The 27259-nt window shown below is 36.9% G+C and overlaps 1 protein-coding gene across 1 annotated transcript; it reads right to left on the bottom strand.

Annotated features, from left to right (window-relative positions):
- LOC119737591 (probable RNA polymerase II nuclear localization protein SLC7A6OS) lies at positions 1-27221 on the bottom strand. Its single transcript, XM_038212047.1, has 4 exons — positions 26836-27221; positions 8703-9131; positions 4909-5230; positions 1-4380 (listed from the first exon to the last, which is right to left on the bottom strand). The coding sequence occupies exons 1-4, from the start codon at positions 27049-27051 to the stop codon at positions 4211-4213; spliced, it is 1137 nt and encodes a 378-aa protein (XP_038067975.1). The 5' UTR covers positions 27052-27221; the 3' UTR covers positions 1-4210.
- Positions 27222-27259: the final 38 nt, after the last annotated feature.

Below are 27259 nucleotides of genomic sequence, written 5' to 3'. Positions count from 1 at the left end.
TCCGATTTTATTACGAAAAACACCAACTTTATTTCATACTCCTCGTCGAAAAAAAAATCCAGATACAAAAACAGTACTTTCTTCAAAATAATTTCCCTTCGCAATATGAATAAAATTTAATAAGAAAAAGTCTGTAATATTAAAGCATTTTCTTCTTTACATGAAAAAAAATCAGCAATTAGATGATAGAAGCTTAAAGAATACAACAGTTTTAAACATCTAAGCAAACTTTTTTTTTGTAATACTAATACTGTTGAACATGCACTGTTTTTTCCCTTTAATTTCCTAGATTTTACGCAGTTTTTTTTTTCAAAACCAAAAAGAAAGAAAAAACCCCAATGTAGGGCTAATTTGCAGCTTTTGAACAAAACTCCCAATCAACTAAAAATACTTTTTATAGACCTTTATCATGCTGCCACCATTTCAGTCATGTCCCCTGTATTCAATGACAGTACTGAATGATGTTTTTTTTTGTGCAAAAAGGAACCAGACTATTTTTCTTCCAGCCTCGCTTTGAATATGTTGATTTGAATGGGACAAAAATAAAGATGGCCGCAACATGATAATGGTCTATTGTACTTTTAAATGTCAAAAACTCTTTTAAAACATTCGCAGCAAAACACAAAAAAAAATTTACTTTATAATTACACTGAGCATTCACTAAGTTTACATGATTTCGTACATTGATGCCAAAAAAGTGATAATAACACTAGTGATCAAGGCAAGAAAAACAAATATATTTACAAGGCTTTAGATGGCTCTGCGGCAAAGAAAAATTACCGGTACTTAAAAACAAAACAATACAACTAATTCTTAATTCTATATTTTACTGCTCTAAATATTTCCAATACAGTTTCATCATTCTTAATGTCTTGGCAAACAAAATCATAACAAAAGGTTACTACAGATAACATAGCACTCTATTCAAAAATCAATTAATTAATAACTGGATGCAACATGCTCACTACAGACGATGAAAAATAACTTGTATATAATTCAATACAATATCTGGAATGAATTTTATTATAATTTAACAATCTACCTAATAGCAAATATGAATAAAGAGGCTTCGTGTCTTGGTTTACTTGTAATAATATAAGCCTCATATCGTAGGGACGAAAAGATAAATGTTTACAAAGCTCTCCATATCACTGTGTAATGTTATCATTTCTGCAAACTCAACGTTCTTAAATTTACTCATAAAATTTGCAAAATATCCAGTGCCAACAAGAGCTTACGCCATAGTTTGGATGGCACCATTATTATATTGGGAGGGGATGGTTAAAGCAATCATTTTAATTTAATTTAAACTTGCTTTAAGAATAGCTTTCAAACATAAACCACACAGTATCTTGGTAAAAAGGCAAATAATGCACCTTATCTAGCCATCATGTTTACATACATGTGCATGTATTTCCCAAAACCTCTACAGAAAAGCACCCTCAACTGTTCAAAATTCCAAACTCCAATCATTCTCTTTTCAAAAACAATATCTGTGTCTTAACAACCAATGGTTTAGTTCAACAATCAACCAACGTTTAATCAGATTTCTTTTTTTACAATCTTTAATTTTAATGTGTAACAGATAAAATACGAGTAGTTTAATGGGATTGTCTACAACCTCTGTCAAGAGTCAACAAATTTTTCTCGCTACTTCAAAATTGGCTTTCCAAATTTAAAATACAAGTATTGCACATTTTCACATGAATATCAATAAAGAAAGCAAAATGTGGCAAAATTTCAACCCCACTGAACTTGATACTAACTAAAATTTTGACGAGTAGGAATATACCAAATTGCAAAGAAGACAAAGGTTCACTAAATTCTTTTTACATTCGTGCAGAAAAATATCATCTCCTTAATACAGGGGTGCAACCTTTTTTTCCTACAAAATCAGTCACTCTTCCAAGATAACAAAATAAAGTGGAATCTCTGTCCAAACGTTTGCATCCAATTTCTTATTTGAAATATTACAATTTTTGACTTCATATTTATACAGTACTGTCATCACACAACTCAACAGTTTTACAGAGCACTTAAGGAAAGGAAGTACTGAGAAATGTCGTTGGAAATGAATGTGACTTTGTACATACAACATGTTATGTGGTTTTTGTCATTTGACAATAAAAACCAATTTTTTAAGCAAGTGCCATTTAAACATGCGTAAACTTTCATGAATCATTTAGTCAAACTAAAGGGTTTCCCAGAAGACAGAATTGAACCTGTGATCTCTAGAATACCAATCTAACACTCTACTGTCAACTTCTTCACATTAAGTCAACAAAATCAGTCTTTAGGTGGAATTTACTCAAGTTACTAATGAAACAGTTTCTTAAACGTAAGATGTGAACATATAGACCTTTATCATGCTGCCACCATTTCAGTCATGTTCCCTGTATCCAATAACAGTACTGAATGAATTTTGTTTTGTGCAAAAAGGAACCAGACTATTTTCCTTCCAGCCTTGTTTTGGTTACGTTGATTTGAATGAGAAAAAATCAAGATGGCCGCAACATGATAATGTCTATAGGCTGCCAAGACTGGTACGGCAAACACGATTTTTTGCCAACATTTCCTCTTGAGAATGGCTGTGCTTTGCACGTTTTGAGTCCAGCATAGACCAACTGCGCTGATATAATTGAGTCAGCTTTGAAGTGTTTTCTTTCAAACCTGTCCGTAATTATCATTTTTTTTTTAATCAAGCGAAAGATTCTTACGAAAGTAATCGTTGCTCAGTGATTTGTCAATTAACAAGTGAAATAAGCAATCACACTGTGTCCCTAATTGCTAATTAGTCGCTCACACCAATTAACACCGTCTCGCTAAGAAATTATCTGCATTAGGCTCCAACGTGTAAGCTAATTATCAAACCTGACAATTCCAAACGTACTGCCAATGGCTCTTTATTATAAAGTGAACTCTGATGTCTGATATTTTATTTTGCTGTAGAGCCGCCGTTTTTATTAAACTTCTTATAATTATACTGTTGTAATATTAAGAATTTCTATCTGTTTAAAAAGGTTAGAAGATAAGCTTTAAGCACGTTACATGTATCTACAGGTCATATGATATAGTGTACAAAAGTCGTTATCATTTGTAACAACAAAAACAGAAGAGTATTTAATGTTACATTTGGCATGTTTATTTCTTCGAATGTCCCACAAAAAAATACCCAGAACAGAAAGAAAAATTAACTTTCTTTGAAGAATTTGATGACTGAAATGTATACTGAGTAAAAGTTAACAAAATCTTTATTTACAAAACACAACTGGAAAAGTTTATCACTTTCAGCATGCAGACCTTCAAGTTTCATTGTGGACAGAATATATCGCTTAAAATACGTGGATACTCTACGTTTGAACATTTAAGAAGTACATGTAAGAGGTTCGCAGTTATACAAATTGGCATTCAGAACATGATTGTTATTTTCAGATGTTGAAGGATATAATAGTTACTATAATTTTTTTTTATACTACGAACATTTCATGAATTCAGTGAAATTTGAAAGTGTTGAGCAGATGGTATTGAATTTGTGAGTACAGCAATTAATGCTATTTATTTTTGACTATTTGGGGATTTTTCCTGCTTTTTTGGGGGGGCAGGGGACATATGACTGGGGAGGCTGGCGTTCACTACAATGCTAAATTACAAAGTTTGCGGGTAACACCACGTGGAAAGAAATCTCTTCCTCACCCTCCTGAGGACGGACAGAGCACACTGTCCAAAACGTCAAGTTCTACACTCAACCAACCGGTTCTTTTCAGAACCACACTTCTTCCAAGAAGATATTTCTTTCCACATGGTGTTACCCGCCAAATCCATATAATTGATCTCATCCCCCATGCAAAGCTTGAAGTCATATACACTACAATGCTCTGAAATTTTCTGCAACACTAATTAGTAGTAGAGTAGGCAGGGATGACGCCTTTACCAACACAAGAATGCAATTGATCATCCGCTATACATCTGCATGCTTCTGCTAGTGAAGTTATCTACATTATATCCCTTCAGATCACGAGGTTACTTTTATTATGAAAGTTTTGATACATTGCAAGGTAATAAGCTGTTTTGAGAGATACATGTACCTGTTTTGTATGGGGGAAAAATATTAGGGACAAAAATGTGTAACTGTAGTTTACCAGTTAAGATGGTAACCAATTCAAACCAAAGTACTTTAACACCAATCGTGGCAGCTTGCTCGGTACTCTGCTCAAGAGTAACATCCCAGATCGTCATCACTCCCACCGTAGGCGTTGTAATTCAGCACTCGCTTGCCCGTTTTCTTCTTGATGTCCGAGTACTGGCCAAAGTCCTCGTCGCTGGACTGGCCCTCCCCGTAGCAGTAATCATCAATCAGCTCATCAAACAAGTCAGGGTGCCCTGCAGGGGAACAAGGTTTTTCATTTAAAATTATTTTGTCTTGTGAAGTTTTGCTACGAAACAATTGGTTATTGGCCAAAATGCCATGCCCCCCCCCATAAAAAAACCTAACCCCAATGTGATTTTTAAAGCGACGTCGCAATAAAGGCAGGCACTGCGTAAAAAAAAAATTGGTTAAAGTGGTCAGAAATTGCCTCAAATTGCACCACAGAACATCTAGAATCCAACAATTTTAGGGGACCACTTTTCGAAGACCAAAATTTGTTTTGGCCCCCAAAATTGTGTTCTGGATCCACCCTTGGCCCACTGTACCAACCATTGCCTCTGTTGTCTGTTGATGCAATTTGACGAGTCACACTGTTTAGACGAATGTGATCTGACTGTTTTTTTACTAGCCTGTATACACATGCATGGTAGGGGAAGTGGAAGATTTTTTTTGACTGTGTGTGTCTGATCAAACAAAAGTAGGATTTAAATGGCTTTAATTTGTTGGTGGGATTAGTCAATTTTTAAAGATTGTTTCTGTACTTTTATCTGGTTCATCCTCGGGGTAATCATTCCTCCAATTTCCTTCATCGTTGCTATCGCTGTCGTCTTCATATGTCTCTTCCAGTTCCTCCTCCTGCGACACAAAGTACTCCATGATGAGCTCTTGCTCGGCCTCGCCCATAGACAAGGCCCCGTTCAGGTCCACGGGCCCCTCCTCGATGTAGTACAGATCGTAGACGTAGTCCGTTTCCTTCGTCTTGTCGTCGATGACAAGTTTTTCTCGGACCATCTGAACGGAATTGCAGAGAATGACGTCGGGGTTGGCGGGCGGGGATTTCTTGTCCGGTGATTTACATTTTGCCTGATCAGAAAAGAAAAAGAAAGGTACAAGTATTGATTATAAATTTTAATTGTTTGGATTTTAGTACCTAATTGTGCTGTGAAATGATTTGAAAATACTAAAATAAATGAATGAATAACATTAAATGTAATAGAGTCAATTTGAATTTCAAAGACTGTCCTGCATTCAGATGTAAATATTTCTCGAAGTGGTAGATTCACCGAAAAGAAAGTGCTCGTTTTTCTGACTTTGTTTAAATAGCCTGTAAATATTTTCAATTTAACAAAATATGTAACTTTTTTTGTTCAGGAGACTCCTGCATATGAAAAGAGTGAAATTTTACTTTTGTCTTATGGTTTTATAGTTAATGGTTTGCTTTCTTTTAAATCATTTTACAAAATGTATAAAATACGGTACCGATAGTTTCATAAATGTCTATAGATAAGAATTTAGAGACTGAGTGTGCTGGAAAAACACAGAGCGTGCCAGAAATGCAATTTGCACTTCCACGTTAGTAGACTTCTACACATCTTTTCAATAAATGGATTTGCAGGCCTAACATGTTTTCTCGAGTTACGTGACATGAACAACTATATAGAACTAGATTTTTTAAAGTTGCAGCAGAGAACATTCAGCAATGTGAATGCTGAACTCTTTTTAACAATGTACATGCATGTATTTGAAAGCCATTATTTTATCTATTAAGGAACACAAAAGTAAATTTAAAACTACGACCAAGCACGTACATGTATCTCAAGGTTTATCCCTTCAGAACTCTGGTAAAAACCCAAATGATATATTTAGCTCAAAGTAAATAAACAACCTGGAATGATAACAGTGACATTTACTGAGAATCTATTAATGATTGACATTTGATTATTGCTTTAAAAAGTCCCCTGTTGAATTCTGAAAGTTGGCGTATGACTGTACATTTGACACAAGGCGTAATAAATTATGATACCTATCTTGGAAGATTCATGAACTCAACTTGAAGTTGAAAGTTGTTCTGTACTATGACAGACTTTTAAGACAGAAAAAGTACCTGCATGTAACTGCTTAAAGACATGTTAAAGGGAATGTACAACATTTTCTCTTGCTGCAATTTTCAATAGTAAATAGATTTGGGGGATTAGAATGTTATAGCAAATATTGTTTAACTGACTTGATTCACGTTTTGGGCTTGAAGATGCTGGAACCAAGAAAAAACATCATGTTCTTGTAGTCTGGTTCCCTGACCCCACTTAAGATGAAACAGAGCAGGTCGGCCGACCAGTGTTGGAAAAATACCATTTTCCTTGAGAATGTCAGCACACCAGGAGCCACGATTTTACAGGATGATTTAGACTGTCATTCCCTAACAATCCAGTAAGATGTTTCGTGATAATTTGATCATTTCGTTTTTCGATGTTTGCAAATGTTGTCACCACTCAGCCAAAATGTTAAGAGATTTACTAGTATTTTGCTTGCAACCACATATAAAGTTTGTCAGCAGATTTTTTTGCTCTGTGATATATGGTCTACATTTGTATACAGGGAGAAGATTAACTTCTCTTGTTTATGCTTGTTTGTTTGTTTGTTTGTTTACTTGTTTACTTATTGAAGGGGAGAAGCAAGAAAGAACTAAAATCACAAACCAACCTACATTTATGTGGAACACACCAAGAGCTTCCCAAAACAAAAACAGTGCAATAATTCAACATGAATGGCCAACTTTATTGCTTTGAGTAACTTGTAAACTTTGAAACTCTTCAAAGGTAAACTGTTTACAAAGCTAAAGTACACCTTTCTATCATCGACGAAGGCTGAACTTGGCCAATGAAAACAAAACCAAGGGTCTGTTTACTGACAGATTCTCGATCACCCTGTTTTTTTTTCATTACCAACATTCTAACTGACCTTGGGGCCATAAAGTAGGTACTCACAAAATGCAGACTTTTTAGAGCCCCTCCCCCTGTACGCATGACATATGCAGTGGTTCCCACCCCCCCTATACGCACACGCATCCTTTTGTACACATGTACACGTACATTACACAAAGCATTACGATTACGAACACCCCTCCTTCCCAACCCCACCCCCCTTTGTACGTACATACTTCATGGACGGCCCCTTGTAGTAAAGGTTCCCATTTAAGAACCCTAACATGAAAAAAGAGCCATGATAACTACAACTGAAATATTTTTGAAGAATTAGCCAGAAAAAATATCTACAACTTTCTGCTTATTATTAAATTCTTGCTTACTAATTTTGCTACTTAGCATAATTCTGTCTGGAACGAAACGTCAGGTTCTCTAATTTTAACGGTTTAATGTTCATAAATTCACTTTTCCATTAAAAAAATTATATCTTTCTTTTAAAAATACATGAACAACTCCTTCGTCTTTGATATTATTTTGTGAAATGCATTATTGCAAATTCCATAAGTACGAGTATATCAGCTTTATTAATGTACATTTGTGCACCCCAATTTATCAAGCACTGCTTTGTGCCTCTAGACGCATAGGCTCCCTACTGTCTGCAAGTCCGTACTTGTACATCCAGCGGCTGTCCGCATTGCATATTTGATTGTAAGGGGCTAGGCCGTTTTTAACCCACATGAATATGTCTGGAAATGCCAAGAGGCCAGGGACAGGCATAATTCTATTGACTAGCTTGCGCTTTGTGGTTGTACCTCATCGGTAATCAAGAGAATCTGGAGTTGATTGGGTGACTTGAACTATATCACAACTGCCTTTGAATTTACTATTTGGAGAATTGTTACTGATTCAAATTTTGCCTTTTTGACTAAGAATCGGTGGTTTACACGTGGGTCATTTCTATAAATTTACAATGTACATGTAGGGTCCAAAGTGTGACATTTTTTCCAGTCCCTGTTACCTTGATACTTTGTAAGTTGCCATTTAGCTATCTTTAAGATTTGCTTCAAACAAATTTTTCATTTGTTGGGTAGGTAGTTTGCTATTCGTAATCACTCTTGGAGGATGACTGCATTAAGAAGTGTGTCCCGAATTATAAAATTAAATAGATGTCAGATGTAACAGGGACAGGACAAAATGTGGACCCCAAATTTATGAACAATGTATAAATGTACATTTCTCCTATGCAATTTAACCTATACAGACACTGAAATTGTTAAACAATATATCGCCTAAGGTTTGTAGAGGACTCAGACCATGGGCTTCAGCTTAATTCTTTAATGGGGTCCAAAAGACATCCATTTCCCCTCTGACTGAAACAATTTTGAAGACCCAATTGCAATCCCCCTTCCCATTTTTTTCCAGGTAGATAACAATTCCAACATCTCTTCTAAACTAAAGTTTTTTTGGTTATAATTTCCTGTATTTTCCTGATCTATAGTTATAATGAAAGATTATCTTATTCATGGATGCTCCGCAAAAAATACAAAATCTTATCAGTTGATCATCTGTTTAGAAGCTTGAAGTACATTGTAGACGGCCCATAAAGGACTTTTACAACATGTTTGTAACATTACCTGTGATTGGCCATTGGTTGTTGCCACGCCGTCCTCCTGCGTAACATCATACAAACAAAACAGTTTCTTTGCTTCATCCTCAGCAGGCGTTTCCGAAGTCTGTGAGGACTTCCTCATCCGGTTCCACAGTTTCAACTTTGACGGCGTCCTCTTAACGGGAGCAGCCTTTTTGGGCGCTGGGTTCTGGGACGCGGTGTCCAGTTCGTTCAGGTCGATCCCTCGGAAACTGGAAAGGACCTGGAAGCGACGCGTCTGCGAGGACTTCTGTTGGATGCTGCGGGCTTTCTCGCGAGATTTGGACTTGGATTTGGAGGATTTGGAGGATTTTGACGACTTGGTGGAGGATTTGGTGGGTTTGGAGGATGTGATGGCGGGGTGCTGCGTGCCTTTCTTGATAGCTTCTTCGATCTGTTGGGCTATTGGCTCGTCCTATCAGGAACAGGAAACAAAGAAATCTCAAATTAAACAGTTTTCAAAATATCAAATAACGATGAAAAGCTGAAAAGATTCATAACCAAATGGTTATATACATGTACACTGCTCCCCTTTTGATATTGAAGGACCTGTCCTCAGAGGGGGACACTATGCAAGAGGTCTATTTGCTGAGCATATGTACACAATTAGTTGTCTTCAACTGCAGGACATCCAAAAAATATGTGTTTTTCTTCCTTGTTTACATAGGGGAGCCGTTCCGGTGTATTTTTCTGATTGTTTGATTCCAATATAATGCTTCATAATCAAGTTATGACAACTGAACGATTGATACCTGATAACACCATTCAATTAGCTTATTTTGGCTGAAAAAAAAACTCATATTTTATTGGCCTGACAAAAAAATCCATGACCAAAAAAAAAAAAATGAAAAAAAAGAAGAAAGAACAATTGGGGGAAAAAAAAGTTCAATTTCTCAAGGCAAAATAATTTCCACGTTTTCTGGTTAATACTACAATACAGGATTAGAGGCCAACATGAAAATATAAGTACTCTAAAGTCCACACAATTCATTGCCACTTTAATAATCTCTACCTAAAATGCACTAGTAATACTAATCGGTTTCTGGCCTTCCCTTGTAAATTGCAAGGTCAAATTAAGCACGTTTGCATAACACAATCAAGCGCAACGAAATTATAAACATCACCAGGCCATTCAGTCAAGGAACGGCAACACCTCAAACACAAACCGTTAATCAAAATCCGCCAAACGATATGCAAACAGATGATTCCAATACGATGGGTAGAACTGCTGTAGAATTACCCTTTGAAATATTAAATGCCGTAGCACATGGTTGGGAGTAAGGCTGGGGGGGGGGGGGGGGGGAGAGGGGTGATAATTGATGGGAGTAGGTGTTTCCTCACACATTGCCTGGGTATGGTACGTCAAATCGTTCACATCGCAGAGGGGAAGAAATCAAAGATGCATCAGATGATAACACTGGATCCCTCATCAGATCCATGGAGAAGGTCTTAATCAGGAATTTAAAGAGGCAATTTTAACAAAGTACAAAATTTCTCGTAGCTACATAAAAAGGTTTTATATTAAACACTTGCATAGGCCTTTATGTACAATGTACATGAAATTTACTGAATTAGAAGTATACTTGTACGCGTACTGTGCATTTACTATTTGCAGTAACATTGCAATGACCATTCAAAAATAATGTAAAAGATAAAACACAAAATGCTGTTATTTTATTGATTCATGAATTCAAACTACTACATATGAATTTTGAGACACCATTCATTCTTTTTTATTCCTACAAATGTATGTTCATCATGCAATAAGCAACTTTTTTTTCGTACTTAAAAAAAGGAATGATCATGCTAAGGATAAGACATGGATTATTTGAAATGAAAATACCATCACACACAAAAATGGTGCAACCATCTGTTTTGTTTTAGCAATTTCTTAAAAACACGCTAAATTTCAAAGATTTCATATCCAGAAAAAAATATGTTTTTGTGTAACCGTAAACTTGTTGGCACTCGCGCCAACATTTGCAAGAGATTAACATGCCTGTGTTTGTTTTTAAGCAAAGTATCATATATCGGGGTGCATTTCCTAATCATGATTTGGGACCAAAATAATCAACCATACCCAAATAATTATGAGTTGTATTAATTTCCCTGAAGGTTGAAACCTCACACCGAAATGATCTTAGGTGTTTTGATGCAGGGTTATTATTTCACTCATCGCGAAAGTCGCGACACTTTTCCAGCCAGGAGCAGGTCTTAGGGAAAGGCCACTGCTGCCTCAGTGTCACGTTTTCAGAATATCCCTCCGATTTTCTCAGGTGGGGGGGGGGGGGGGGGGGGAGGGCTTCACCTGTGCAAAGTGTCAATAGCTTTCACGCAGGTACTTTCATCTCCCTACGGTAACGTCGGCTGCGTGAGGTTGCCATTTTCAATCACCAATCACCTTGGCATACCATTAACCGCTCAGTGAACCTTTAACGCAGACATGCCTGCGGGATGCGACGGATAGGTAACAATACGGGGAGTCTGGATGGAACAAAGGAATCGTAAAAGCAATCTACGCAATCGATATCTCAATTATAACAAAGACGGAGAAAAAATGTCCAACAATCATCTTTATCACACAGCATCCATCTCTGTATATTGCCGAGACAAGACACTGACGAAACATTCATTGTAGATAATCGCTCTCTGCACCAGCCTTTCACTAATTTAAAGGGAATATACATCATTTGCTTTTGCTGTAATTTTCAGAAATGGATGGAATTGGGGGGTTGGAAATATATAGCACATATAGTTACACTGACTTTTTTAAAGGTTTTGGGTCGAAAATGCTATAAAAACCAAGAAAAAAAATCATTTTCCTGTAGTCTGGTTCCCTGACTCCATATAAAAAGAAACAGACCAGTTTACATACATTGGGGAATTGTAAGGTCAGGGAACCAGTCTAGCTGGCTTGTACCCGTTCATAGGTGTGTAATCGATTGCAAACAAGTGCGATGGTCAATTGGGGCCAGTATTTGAAAAAAAGCCAGTTTTTTCCAAGGCTGGTCGGCCGACCAGCGTTGGAAATTGATACAAAATTACAACTTTTCTTGAAAATGACAGTATACCAGGTGCCATGATTTTACAGGATGCTTTACACTGTCATTCACTAACAGTCCAGCAAGGTATTTCAAAATGATTTGGTAGTTTTATTTTTTGATGTTTGCAAATGTTGTATTTTCCCTTTAACTCCAGAGTAATCAAAATATTCTCTACACTCCTCCATTTTAGATCATCAAATATCATCCATCTTGGAATGGTACCCTGAACACAACACTGTTTTTAACATACATTTCAGCCGTTAAATTGTACCAGCCTCTCAATAGTCAGGTTACCACAGGCCAACAAAATTGGCCTTAAAACCTCTGTACTTAAAATATCTATCACATAAAGCATCCATCTTTGTATGGTGTCCTAACCTAGACAGGCCAATGATCTACACTGCAACCAATGTGATAAATAGCACCAGCCTATAATGACAACTTTTAAATTACAAAATGAAAATATAATTTATCCATCTTGGTATAGTGCCCGAAGGCAAAAAATGACATGACCAACGAAATATGAAATTATAAATGGTGCCAGCCTTTCATTTATTATTTACCCAACACACCGGCTAATTGAAATAATCCCTCATTCTTCGCCATGTAATAAAAATCCTGATTACATCTTACATTCCATGTTATGATGGATTGTGCTGTCAACGCTTGACATCTCAACTATGACGCCATCACAATCAGCGATTTAGCAGATTGAACGCAACCCGCTTATTATCTTTTCTTAAAGTAGTGTTGTCCTGAGTTAGTTGCCATATGTTACCAGTCTCAAGCAAATGAATAGCTGATCAATTAGGAAGAACCGGTTGCACCTTTTGCACCAGAAAGCATGGGCGTCGTCGCGAGGGGGGGGGGGCAAGGGGGGGCGCTTGCCCCCCCCCCATTGGAAAAGCAACACACAAAAAAAGGAAGAAAAAAAAAGAGAAAAAAGAAAAGAAAAAGAGGCGCGAAGTCATAGTGGTGTAAATTTAATGGCGGGGGGGGGGGGGCAAAATGTCCCTGCCCCCCTCTAAAACTGATAAATCAAGAATATGTCGAGAAATACAAGAATTTTTTGGGAAAAATGTGTTTTGCCCCCCTCTAGAAAAAATCATACATATAGCAGTCAGCAACAACTTGCCGAAAGGTTGTCCACTGCATACGTGTGTATTTAACCCTTTTAATTTAAAAGGACCTATGCAATGTTATTTTTTAAAATTCTATCTTTGAAAATGCACCTTTGTGTCCCTTTTAACCATATTTTCAATTTTCGTTTTGCCATTTAAAGGGAATTTTGGTGCATTTTTGGTTTTTATGCTAATGCCAATTTCCATATTCACTAGCAAAACTGTGATGTCATTTTGGGCGGAAACCTCAATGTTACAGCTATTTCAGTCCAAAAAAAGTTGCTAGAATTTTGAATCTTTTGCTGTCACAAATGTTCTTTCTTTGGTAATTCGTTGTTGTGTATTAGAGTACATGGCAGTAAGCCAATGAGCAACCCTTTCTCACAAATGTTTTTCAATGAGCAAATTTCGGGTTCACAATTTGAACAGAAAACTCCTAAACTGAACAATGTCTTCCTGAAATGACATCACAGCAACAGCGCCCTCGGTTGTCCAGAAAAGCATGGCAAATTTAAATGTTTAAAGAAGTGCACTTTTCAATAAAATTAACTAAAAAGGGATGTCAAAGAGTTTTCATACATTGAAGAGGGTAAAAAGTTGCACAAAATGTGTTCCTAAGAAAACTTCAATGCGTGAACCCTTTAAGCACAGTCTGAATTAAACGGCTACGACTTGCAATTACACATGTGCCAATGGAAGTGGCTGCAGCCACTTCCCATAGACATGCATGGTATTGTCAGTCATAGCCAAGTAATTTGAACGCGGCTGGCAGTACTTTGAAATTCTGGCCTTGAATAAAGAATGATGGCATCCTCCGTATCTCTTCCAGTGAGTGGGAATCGATGAAAACTTGAATTTACTCTACTTTGGCCTTGTTCAATTCAAGAACACTACAGCCTTTTTCCCCCAGTGCTTGTAATTTTCCTCTGTAACCATGGAATGATATAAAACCTTGATTCAGCAGCTACTGACACAGTCAGATGATTTAGGTCGTTTCACCTCTATCTTTATGTCATCAACGACCTTAGACAGATGCGACAAGGCCGGGTTGTCCTTTTGAATGTCGGCATGATATTAGCCTGCCACTGAACCTGAACATTGGCCATTTGGCAATGGTTGGGGGAAGCTTTGGCTTGACTAAAGGCGTGCCGTGCAAAAAGAATTACTCAGAAAAATTCCTGTCTGTGGCACTTTGCATGCTGTATAGCTTCACCAACTTATTACATTGTATTTCATTGTGGGAGGAGGAGCACTGAACAGTCTCTTGGGATTGGTGATGGGGAAATGCTTAAAGGCGTATATCATTTTCTGTTCAAACATTTTGTTCATTTCCAATAAAAAAAACACTCCAAATCCAAAGAAACTTGTTCAAAACGGCCAACCACCCTTGGAAAAACCTAACTATTTTTCAACTTCTGCTCAAACTTTACCCTTTTTTCAGTCCAAATTTTGTTTAGGACTGAAAAAATTGGTTGCATGTTTATGAACAGGTGCAGGCCAGCTAGACTAGTTCTCTTACCTTACAATTTTCTGGCATCTATAAATTGATCAATTTTATCATTAGTGGAGCCAGGGAACCAGACTACTTGAACATTTCTGTTGTTCTTGGTTTTTCAAGCATTTTCGAACACAAAATTTCAAACATGTCAGTGTAACAATATTTGATCTATTATACTAACCTCTCAAATAGTTCATTTCTGAAAATAACAGCAAATGCCAATGATGTACATTCCCTTTAAACTAATTTGCCATTAAAAAACACATCTGACTGATGACAATTAAAGACAAAAAAAGGGAAGTGGAGAGGCTTGAAAAGCTGCAACAGACGCTGAAGATTTTACTCCTCGATGTACAGTAGGCACACTGTAGCAATACAGCAAGATAAGTCATGATGATAAGACATTTCAAATCTAAATTCTGAGATTCTGAACAAAATATTACACAAATATTACAGGAACATACCATAATGCCCTGAGTAAATATGCATTATATCGTGTTTTCCCTGAATAAAAAGAAATTCCTTTCAATTTACCCCAATCCCAGGGTGGTAGAATCTGATCCAGAGTTTATCCTTAGCAGGTGGGATGATTTGTAGCTCAAGAGAGGGATTGATTGATTGATCTAGGCAGGTAGTCCAACGGAGCATGTGACCCTGACACGGAATACGTGAGCAAAGTACGGACATCTTAAATGCAAGATTCGTAGCTCTTCGTTCCAGTCGATAACTGCTCAAGCCTGACAAAATGGTGGATGACCAATTTTTCACTGGACAAACAGTTACAAGGCCGCAGACTTTTTTGTTTACTTATTGAATTTAATATAATTTTAACTAAATTACTGTACATTTAGAATTTCATTTTTAAAATGTGTTACCATGACAAGTACTTATAAAGAATTGTTGCTTGGAAACACTATTTGTATGGAATTGACCTACAAAATTTTAATAATAGAAGTGTTAATTGTCGCAGGTTTAAATATTCCCCAATTAATTTCTGTTTTCACAAGAAATTCACAATAAACCAATGAAATTAATTAGAATATACAGGACAGCTCTTATCTTATGTGACTTTTGCCAGTGTATACACACGACCTACTATCACTAAAGATAATTGCCTCCCATTACCTAGCAACAATGAATTCATAATGATCGCATCACTTTAATTCTTAACATTCAAGACTGCCAGGAAATGCCACAACTTTCATGGAAATACTACTGTATGATAAGTAACACAAGTCAAAGGAATTCAAAGATAAGATTAAGGACACGGACATCTCTTTAATGCTCAGTAACAGCTGGTACAAATTCACTGTACAGCGCAGCGCGACCAACACACAAGAATTAACCTGAAATTATCACGAGCGCATGCAATCCCACAATGCATTGCTTCTGAACTTAACCTCTCCCCCACTAGCCGTGCGCGACACCGAACGCAGAGCTGGGGGTAATCAAGCAAACTGGAAAATAGACAAACAAGATTGGGACCCTGGGAATCTCATCCTCAAGTCCTGTGAAAGGTTTTGCCTCTCACTATGAGCTGTATTGAACTTGCACATTTCTACAACACTCAAAGACAGTGCGTGCATAAAAAGACAGCGGAGAGTTGTGCATGTGCTTGCATTGTAATTACATGAGCTTATGCCTGTTTTACATTTCTTGGCATATCTTACATCAAGCAATACAACCATACATGTGTATGTATTGCTAGTGCCTCAGCAAACAAAATTAAACTGCACTCAATTGTGTGTAAAGACAGGTAATTTCTTTTTTATCTTCATTGCAAAAGGTAAAGGGGTTCTCATACATGTAATGGCTTGCTTCGATACATTCCGTGAGTTTCAGAAGCAAAAAGCACATTTTGGATCCATATTTTTTGTTTTGAGAAAGGGATTATCTCAACTACTTATCTTTCCAACAAAGACATCTTACCTGTCAGAGTTGATTAAGAAATTTTACGATAAAGAAAGAAAGTTTTACAATTTCACAAAAATTGCATAGTGACATTACTCAATGACCTTAAATAAAAAGTGCAATGAGTGACTTATCATACGACAAATAATTGAAATTTTCGTTATTTATTTTCAACTTTGTTGTTCCATAACCCAGGGCACTTTAAATTTTTGATGACCTAAAGATGAATGCATGAATATTAATGAGGTAATAACAATTTGCACTATCAACACCTGGGGCAGAGCATGGTTGCCTTGACAACGTTATTTCAGGAACTTTAATTGGCTTAAATGCATTTTTTATGAATGTCATTACATTTATGTGAATTTTTTTTGATGTACATGTCGAGTTTCTTGATATTGAACAAAAATATAACATTTCTAATTTTTAATGTTGACTTCTTCAGTGAAATATGTATGACTCAAAATGCATTCATTCCTTGGGAAGTGTTTACTTGCAATTTGTTTTGAGTGAACAAAAAGTCTTGAAATGTTTTATAAAAACTCCCAACTCCTAACAAGAAACTTTTTAGAAAGTGTCTGGCACAATATAGACTGCACCAGAGAATCCAGTACTGCATTGAAGAATAAAAGATTTTGTGAATAAACTGTTGGTTTATTCAATGCTCTCATAAAGTTTGAATAAACAGACCACCAACCACTTGAATTAAAAAAAAAGAAGTGAAAAACTAATAATTATATAAAAAGGAAATAAAAATTGAAAACAAACACACAACTTGCACTCTTCACCTCGAACTTCAAGTCAAAGACGTTATTTCTGTGGTTACTTTTTTAAGTTCATTGCCCCTGTCCGAGTTCGCATTAAAATCACTTTATTAACGGAATCCCATAAACAGACCTGAGGCTTTTTACTACACGAATTACACTCACAAATTCTTTATCAGATATCAAGCCTGGAGGAGAGAATCGCTTGTTCAATTGACCGGGACCAAACTTAGCGAGAGGAGGGGGGGGGGGGTCTAACCGTTATACGAGACAGACAGTCTGGCTACCGGTACTTTAAGAAACAAATAGCACCTCAGGGCTTGGACTAGATCTACTTTGAATACTGTCTGTGTATGTACATCCCTAACTTAAGTAGAAGGTTTGGATCGACACACTGCATTCATTTTAATAATCTTAACCCCTTATTTCAGTAGGGACTGTGAACGGCTGTAAAAGGTTGCTTACAAATCTCTGGACAGCTTGACCAAGATAACGAGATTTTCTAGACAGGCTTGTCACTTTTTTTGTCATGGCCTAAGAAGTTTTAATGCTCTTTCAATTTGGACCATCAGATTACATTAGATTTGAAGCGCGGAAACTAAAAGCTTTGATAATTTAAGTTACAATGGTTACTCATAGTTTTTGTTTGTTTGTTTATTTGGAAAATGACAAATTTTTTTTTTCTGTTCACTATCGGGATATCTTTCGTTCTTAAAAATTCCAACAACAAAATTTATCACAAAAGCTGGTATACATGTACAGTACTTCAGCCCATCTGTCTGCTCAAGACTATTTTCACACAGATATGAATTAATGGAAGAATTAATGAAAGGGGAAATCCCGATATATATATAAATCAAACACAAATTTATCAAACATGGACTTTGTTGCTATGTCCCATATGTCTACAAAAGACTATTTTTAAATAATGTACAGTGTATATAAACAGAGATACGTGCCATGGGAAATCCCAATAAAAAGATTGGTTGCAAAATCATAATTCTGGAAAAACCCAGGTTAGTGTTAGCTTTGGGAAAACCCTTCCACGTCCACAGGTTGGGACTTGACTACCAAACCACTAAGTGATTGATTTGGAAACCAGCCAAGCCCAGTTAAATAAAAAGTGAACTGAACAACGTGTTCAAAATGTTCTAGTACACAGACTGATCTAAATTCAGTAATCCGATATTTTCTTTTCAGTTTTCTCAAAGCAAAGGGTTAATCCTCAGGTTCTTGCAGGCATTGGTTTTGCACTTTGCAGCTGCCTACTGTCATGTGTATTTTATTTTTCACAAAGGGCTCTCTACATCTAGTGCAAGGAAAAAAGGTCAAATTTTGGGGTAAATATATACAAATATACATTTTGTGTACATGTGAAGTGTATTCCTCAAAATCGATTGCACATTATGGACCAGGGAACAGAACTCTTTCTAATCACAGAAATCCTTTGTTTTAGGAACCCATTACTGACCATCAGCCAGTGATGTTTGTCATTGCGCAAAAAAAAAAAGGTATTCTTTCTATGAGATTTCTATGTCACCAGTGGAAATTATCACGAGATCTGGTTCACAACTCTTCCACTGCAACAAACCAAGAACATAACTGAAGGTTGAGACAAATACCACATCCAATTGATATTTCAAGAAAATAAGAAATATTTCTTATTCACAAAGGAATATTAGTGACTGGTTATTTTCCATTCTAATTCGGAAGGGTGACGCCCGCTCCCCCCCCCCCCTCCAAAAAAAATCCAGAAAAAGAAACTACATAATTTGCCTCAGTAAATACGAATGCACATTGTGACTCTCTTCTTTCATCACTTGACTTTCACAAGATGTAATTCCATCAGGATAATGTATCCGGTTTGTCTGTCAACACACCACTAATGAGCCGTGATGTCAAAAACATGTCACACAATCACAGCAATTTTCATTTCTTCATGATGAAAGAAACCAACAAGTTGCTTTTCAGACACCAGACACCCCCTACTGTACATTGTGCCTAGTATACTTGTGTTGGAGTTGTTGCTTGTTGAACAAGTCTGGAACAAGTTCACCTTGAAAGTGGAATAAAGAAAATAAACCTACATGTACCCAATTCATTACCTTTTTCTGGTAAAAACTCCCAACTGCCCACAAGCATTTAAAGAAGTGGTGCAGTTGGAAAAAAAAATTTCTCTTGTCAAATGAAACAAAGTTTACTATGAAAAACAACCTGTAGTGTTAATTCGGATAAACAAATAACATTGCATACATGTAGCTGCATAATGATTCATTTGAATGAAAAAAAAAAACCACAAATGGCTCATAAAGTTGCTTGAATTATTCATAAAACTGAAAAAGAAAATGAAATTATGAAAATACATGTGTATGCAAGCCTAGTAGAATTTCTAAACCTACTCCTGTACAATGTCAAACTCCACCCCTACAACCCCCCCCCTCCCCAGCCCACTGAGTGCCATAGGTACACATCACTGACATCATGTCCCTCATTGACATACATGTAAATTCCATATTTTATGCATTATCATGACATTTCAAATCTTTCCTATGGCCCACATTAGGACATTTACGGTTCACACTTCATTAAATACATGTACAGAACCAAGGAGCCTCGCTCCAAATGAATGTTATCCACTCTGGTGTTAAATCCGTCTGCCAGATATGAAACCGGGGAAGCAGGGAACCGGGCAGACCAAGATTGACGACTCGGCGTCTGTGGGCAGGTGAAATATGTACGCAATCTCCCATATGCTTACACGGTAAACACACCCGCCAACTGACTATATATAAACTGGCCATAAATATTTTCGCTCACTTTAGAGCTGAGGCGCACACTGAAATTGATCCAACCTACATGTAGGTTTTCCGAAGAATGAGGAGGCAAATTTCTAGCGAGACATCGCGCTACATTAAATATGCTCACATTTCTCATTTACATTAAAAATTGTTATTATACAGTTTGATTTTTTTTGTTGAAGCGACACTCAGCACAGCCACAGAATGCCAATAATTCTTCAAATTTTCAGGATAATTGAGAGGTCTCGATCTTTTTCAATTAAATAATATTAAAAAATTGTATAAATTTAAGACAACATTTGGAAAGAAAAGAAATTGTTGATCCAGGGTTTTTTATTTTCAATTTTTCAAAAGTGAGTAAACAAAAGACAAAAATGATATTGAGATTTCAAAGTGGTGAAACAAGACACAAAAACTTTCCATCAGATTTGAGCTGTAATCTTCAGGGTGTCAAATTCCTAGCGCAACATAGAAAGATGACACCTGTAAATCAGAAAATGTCCAATGCCTAACCAAAATATCACAATCTGGGATTGAAATAGCCTCCATCTACTGCAACCTCAATCGGTAAATAAAATGTGCCAGTCCATACACCCTTGTGTATTCCTAAAGCCTCCTGCAAGCCCTGTTATGCAAATCTCATAAAAAGTGTTCAAGATTACGCCAGGGCGTCTGGCAGAGAGTTTCCACGTCTCAAGCTGTTCTCCCAGGGAAGCTGCGAGTCTTACAGGGAGGATAATGAAGGTCTTGGCCTTATGCTGACCACTCAGGCAGAAATTGAAGTCTCGACTCGTCCTTCTTCATTTCTTGGCGATATTAAATGGGATTGTCACACTTCAGGGATGCTTCAACACATCTCAAAAAAAAAAAAAAAAAAAAAAAAATCCCAATATATTGAATTTTCTCCTTGAAACACACTGCGTCAAATAGTTGAGAGGAAAAATTATCCCAGCATGGTACTTGTGAAGCTGTTATTTCTCACATGACCACCTGCTACGGACAGTTTTTCTCAGGGAATGGTTGATGCCGCACTGAAGATGTACTTTGTGAATGCACTAACTTGTATGTACATGTATGTAAAGAGTTTGTTCCCAAAATGCAGTAAACACCCATTTGTTACATAGATCCCACACTAGCTGCTTGTTGCCTAATTCAATTTTTGATGGCTGTGATATAGTTGAACACAATTTAATAATACAATAAAGCGAAAAAAGGAATTTAGAAACAGCTGTCATAGTACATGTATGTTCTTTAAGTTACATAATTGAGCAACTTTTTCCATCTTTTTTTCCCAATGGATATATTGCATAAATTTGCATTGTGGGAATTAAATCTTCATATTTTATTAAAGGAATGTTATGATCTTCCATATAGGCCTAATTCTTTGCTTTAAACTTCTTGAATCCTCAAAAAAAAAACCTGACACTGTGCTCTCAACAAAGTAAAATTGTTTGTCCTACCTGCAACATTTCAAGAGATGTTACATGTAATGACAAATTGGGGTTTTCCATTTATTTAGGATTATAACAGATAACAGTCATGAAGTACATTGACCTGACAAAGACAGTGGCTTAGTACCGCAATGTTCATTTGACAAAAGCTTTTTTTCTTTAACCTAAAAAAGTGACATTATTTATGTTGAAAAGGGTGTACTGCAGCACTCAGCAAGAGTGATGGACCTAAAATGTATGCGTTTATGTAATTTCAGCAACTGCCTGATGTATGGAACACACCAACAATTACAAGGAAGAATGGGAAAAGTCACAGAAGGCATTTCATACAAAGCTTTCACTGTTCCAGGAATACAGGAACACCCCGAGGGCAATTCCAGGAATACAGGAACACCCCGAGGGCAAATATTCATAAATGAGAAAAAGTACAGGTGGCTTTTGGGATACCATTTGTTATGGACGCCGGGTAAACAAGTACACTTCATCACTCCCGATTACAGTCAGCTCCAAAGCTTTTCCTCATTTACCCCTCCCCCCCCCCCCCCCCCCCTCTCTCCCTTGGTTCTTGTAATAAGCGGCTTGCGTGTGAAATCGGCGGCTGGAAGTTGCAATCATTTTAAATGCGCCAAAGGGACTGCAAATATCGATCCAAGCGGGGTATTAAAGTAATTATAGCTTCTGGGAATGTCATCTTGGTCTCAAAATTGGAAGGAAAAAAACCCAGAAAATTGACTTCAAGGCTGAAGGGTCGAGTCCAAGGGCACTGGAGTGTAAAACAGGCTAAAGTCATACTAAAATCTTGTAGGTCTGGGTCTAGTAAACCAACAACTGCAAGATTTTATTCTGAACGCAAGACACGTCATGAACGGAAGAGTGCAGAAAACTAAGTATTATAATTCTGTAATTCTGTTACAGTTCAGTGATGTTGGTAATGTAGACTGAGGTCAAAATGATAATGATGATGATGTATTATAATAATTCAGGTGTAAATTAACCTATGCATAAAAGAGTGATATATTTTCTTCTAAGCCTGTCCGTAACTTGTAATTTACAGAGCTGCCATTATTCATAAAAAAAATCCTTTATTATGGGAAAGAAACCATGTTAAAAAACAAAACAACGTCCTCATTGCCTCAACTCTTTATAAAGATAAACTCCTGAAAAAGTCTGAAATTATTGTTTAACAATGGAGCTACATGTATGACATGGTTTATCTTGGCGCAAACTGAATTGAATTTGACCCCACAATCTAAATTCGGGCAAATGATCACTGTACACACACGACTCACGAGGTCCTCTTCAATATCTGCCAGCCAGACCCTGGAAAGCTTGGTGGTCGAGTGGCAAGACGTCTGAGCTAGTAGGCAGGAGGTCGTGGGTTCGAGTCCCACCTAAGTGATTTTTGTTATCACAACCACTGGGGGCAACATTGAGTATACATGTACAATGTTCAATAGCGAAAGCACTGTGCAAGTTATTGTGCACAGCAACAACCCCATGGTGAATTATCTGAACAAAACACTAATTCGGCGAACAAAATTTGAAGCAATAAGTGAGAGGTTTGCGGTAACACCATGTGGAAATATCTCTTTTGTGAGTAAATGTGGTTCTGAAGAGAACCAGTTGGATTGACTCTAAGAACCACAAATACTCACACAAAAGATATTTCCACGTGGTGTTACCGCAAACCTCTCACTTAATGATCTTTCCACCATGCAACCCTCAAGTCTCATTTAAAATTAGAAGCAATTTTTTGAGGTGGAACCACATTAGCGTGCATGCCGTAAGTGTTCCTAAAGACAAGACACGTGAGCATTTTTGTAACCCCATTGGTCGAAGGAGCTCGGAGTGCGTGGCTGCGTGCATACTATCTGAGTGCAACTCGCTGTCGCCGATTTAATCTATAGCTAACACAATACTTTGGCCATTGAAGGGGGCCTCTGTCATAGAAGTGATAGGGTCAAACAGCAAGAACAAAGGATCTTTTGTTTCCTGCTACTAAAGATAAAACAAAATCCCTAACAAATTTTTGCTATTGGATCTTTTTGGACTTGGCAACAAAATTTTACCAGTTAGAGACCAGAGGCAGACAACACTCTTCCCCATGAGATGACACCTGCCCAGCACATCTCAATTCGTTCAGGTAACAACCTTGAGTCTTTCCAATAAACTGTGAAATATCAGGTACATGAGTCACTGCAGAGTGTTCAGATTGACAGCATAGACTCCAAGTCAAATTTTACGCACCAATGCACACTGCCTACGCATGTGTTCCAAGTTATTCAGAATTATGCACACTACAATAGTTAATGTGGGTGATGATTCTCAGAAAGTGAGAGTAGTTCCTCATTATCCTAAGCAGTAAAACTAACGATGCGAAACTGCTGCTATAATCTTTCTTTTATGATAATTTGCCATGCGCGCATAATTATAGAGCAAGAAAATGTGGTGTAACATGTACTGAATACAACTTGCATTTACTGCATTCAGAAATGTTAATGAAATTATCGATTCTGACATATCAAGTCATTTGAAATCAACTGAAATCTTGCAGTTTACGCATTACACTTGTCAGCATAACTGCTACAAAATTAATAGCCATCTTTTTCAAAGAAAATGCATTAACTGCTTTTGCAGTAAATACAAGTTTGAAAATTTCTACAAAATTTTCTACCAAAATGCCTGCAAACCACAGAGCACAGGGCAAACATTCAAAATTACAATAAAACATAGCTTTTTACACAAAAAAAATTGTTTAGCAAGCCAAAAATATTTTCTTCAATAATTTGTACACCCCGTCCACCATGTCCACACAAAATACTCATATTCAGACATGCCTTTTAAATGGGTTACCCAGAATTACATGACAAATAGATCTAACAAAACCTAGCCCAACAAAGGATTATTAGTAATTGTATGCGCATTGTATTCCGCTGGGGCATAGCTGTGGGGTTATTCATCATATCAACAATGCAGGCCAACGTGTCTAGAGTCAACAGTGATGTCATGCCCTAGGGGAATGCCCTTGTGTTCTTTTGTCGGACACTCCAATTTCGAGAGGTCAATTCTACCTGTGAATAGTGGCCGTTTCCGAAAGTACAAACATGCAGGCCTACGTTTTATGTATTGTAACCACCGAAAATTATAAATCAATATAACGACAAGACGACAATACAAGACCATGACAAATAAACTGTTAGTTTATCATGAAATAGTCCGGACAAAATGATGGAGGCAATGGGCATACATGTACATGTGTAATGAATTTTGTTTTGTTTTGTACATGGGAATAACTTACTGTAACAGTAAGCAATACAAAATGCTGTCCATCTGCTACCAACTACGGTACAATACAATTTTACAAAGTGTACATACAATGTACATGTACATGCCTCCATGAACAAATAGCAGTTATCAATTTTAGAAAAAAAAACTCTTGAAATTTAAATTTCATCTCGTGCCATCGCCAAAACTGATCTGGGCAGAGATAAAAAACAAAACTATTTATGTTAATGGGCTCTTAACAATATATGAACATCATGCACATGTACAGGTACATGTAGTATCTATGTGAGCACATGTACAATGTACATATGCACGTATGTAGGTGGGTCATTCTATAAATTTATGGTCCAAAGTGTGACATTTTTCCTGTCCCTGTTTATGCCTCTGAACTTTGTAATTTGCCATTCAAGTATCATTTGGAATGACTTCAAACATTTTTTTTTATTTGCTGGTTGGGTAGTCTGCTATTCATAATCGCTCTTGGAGGACGACTGCATTATTGCAACAGAATAGTAAAAATCATTAATGTCAGATGTAACAGGGACAGGAAAAAATGGACCATTTATGATCCACATACAGTATTTATTCCAGGAGATTTGGATCAATGTTTGGAGAATGATATTCCGTCAGGTCATCAAACAAAATGAGAATACTAATGTGAAATGGTGAAAATACAATAGGAGACTCACAGTCAATGGGCTAAATTGTCAGATGAGAGGATAAAACTGCCAAATATTGATTGATAGAAGGACAAGAAATGGAGTTCCATTGTTATTACTTGCCTAGGGACATCACAGCATTATAATTTATGATTATGATAATCAACTTGATGGCAAGACTCACAAAGTCAACAACTACATTGTACAGGTGTTGTTTTCTGACCCATACAAAGGAACAATGTGCATCCAATTATCAAGGAGTCTAAATACTGTTACATTTAATGATTTATGCCACTTTTTGGTCTCTGCAATGTACACATGTATACGGATACAGATACCAGTATGTTTTCAACCATCAGTTTTATTTCTTTGCCAAAAAATTGCAGTCTTTCCATTTGCACCTGAATGAATGTATGGCCAAAAAAAAAAAACTTGGTCTCTGGTCAGCGCGTGCGTCAATTTTAATCATGCGCGTCAACCTTTTTTCTTCTTCAAATTAACACGGAAGCTACACAACAGCACCCTCTATTGCCGCACCTCCTCAAATTTTTGTACCAAGGAGCACCAAGGAATGGGGAAATTGCACCAAGGCAAATGATAAAGGGCGCAAAGGGAAATTATGGAGGACATCAATGTGTAATGAGGACACAAAAACCCAAAATAGTACCCACCTTGTCTGTACAATTCAAGCTTGAAAAAAAAAAAAAAAAGCCACCAAAACCCCCCCCCCCCCAAAAAAAAATGTGTCGCCGCATCAATTCCTGAACTTCGGTCTGACCAGAGACCGATTATTTATTTTTTTTGGCCTAATCACACGTGTATCACTGTCACCAATTTTACAGCATATACAAAAATATACACGTATAAATCCATGTATGCACATTCATGTGTACACGTTTACATTATGTGTGATGTCATTCGCAAACAGAGATTGGTGACTCATCACAGACATCAGATCCATTATGTTACAATGTTCAGAGACGGAGTAAAATCAACACGACTTTTGAACATTTGCATATGATTATGAAAAATAATTCTTGTTTTATTCTAATCCAGGAAATGATATTCAGCAATCATCAGGAATCCGGGAGAATGGGCTCCGACAGTTTCTCAATCTCAGGAAATTTGAGGTGTCTAGGATTATTAAAGTAAACACATGTATGGCACAAATGCTGACTTGAGTTAAAAAATACGTGAAGTCCTGTAAAACTTAAGCATGACATTAATAATGCATCCTTGACAAAATGAAACATCCAGATTTCATCAAGGAACATGTTTATTTCTAATTCCTTTGTTTTTATTAAAAGAAAAATAAAGAAAATACAAATAAAATAAAGTAAGATTTTTTTATACAATTTTAATTTAACATAAGAAAAACTATGCAAATTTTATTGTGTTTGTGGTTAATTAATATTATTCATAATATTTTTAACATTTAAATTATGGAGTTTATTACTTAAGTCAACATAAAAAATATTCAGACATGAAACAATTATTTTCATTTTCAATTTTTTCAAAAAACATGGAGAACACATCACATATTATTTCAGAAAGAAAATCATAAAAAAGGAAAGAAGATTAATTTTACCTTTTTCCCCACTGTTCCAGCGAATTTGAACACCTTTTTCACATCATCCCCCGATTCACCCCCCGTGGTCGATGTCTTGCTTGCCGCGGCAGACCCACCGCCGGTCCCGGGCGCCGATTCCCCGTCCGCCGTGCGGGCTTTCTTGCTGCACGAAAACACGAGCGATTCGGCAGGGTCGTTGATTCGTTTGCGACGAACTCTCAATACTGTGGCCATTATTTCGGCGGATTAATGTCACAGGATTTGAAAGATGGAATGTGTTTGTTAACTTGCTTGGCAAGAAATATCTGATCGGCTATTTCAGTATCACTTTATATCAGAAACAGCTAGCTCACGTGCACCGTGCCATGCAAATTGTCAACAATATGAAATCGTTTTAATATGCTGCACTCACTTCCGGTGGTTGTCATATTGCGCGCGCCAT

This window comes from Patiria miniata, unplaced genomic scaffold, assembly GCF_015706575.1.
Source record: "Patiria miniata isolate m_02_andy unplaced genomic scaffold, ASM1570657v1 HiC_scaffold_3, whole genome shotgun sequence".
NCBI lineage: Eukaryota > Metazoa > Echinodermata > Asteroidea > Valvatida > Asterinidae > Patiria > Patiria miniata.
This window is presented reverse-complemented; position numbering and strand designations above follow the sequence as displayed.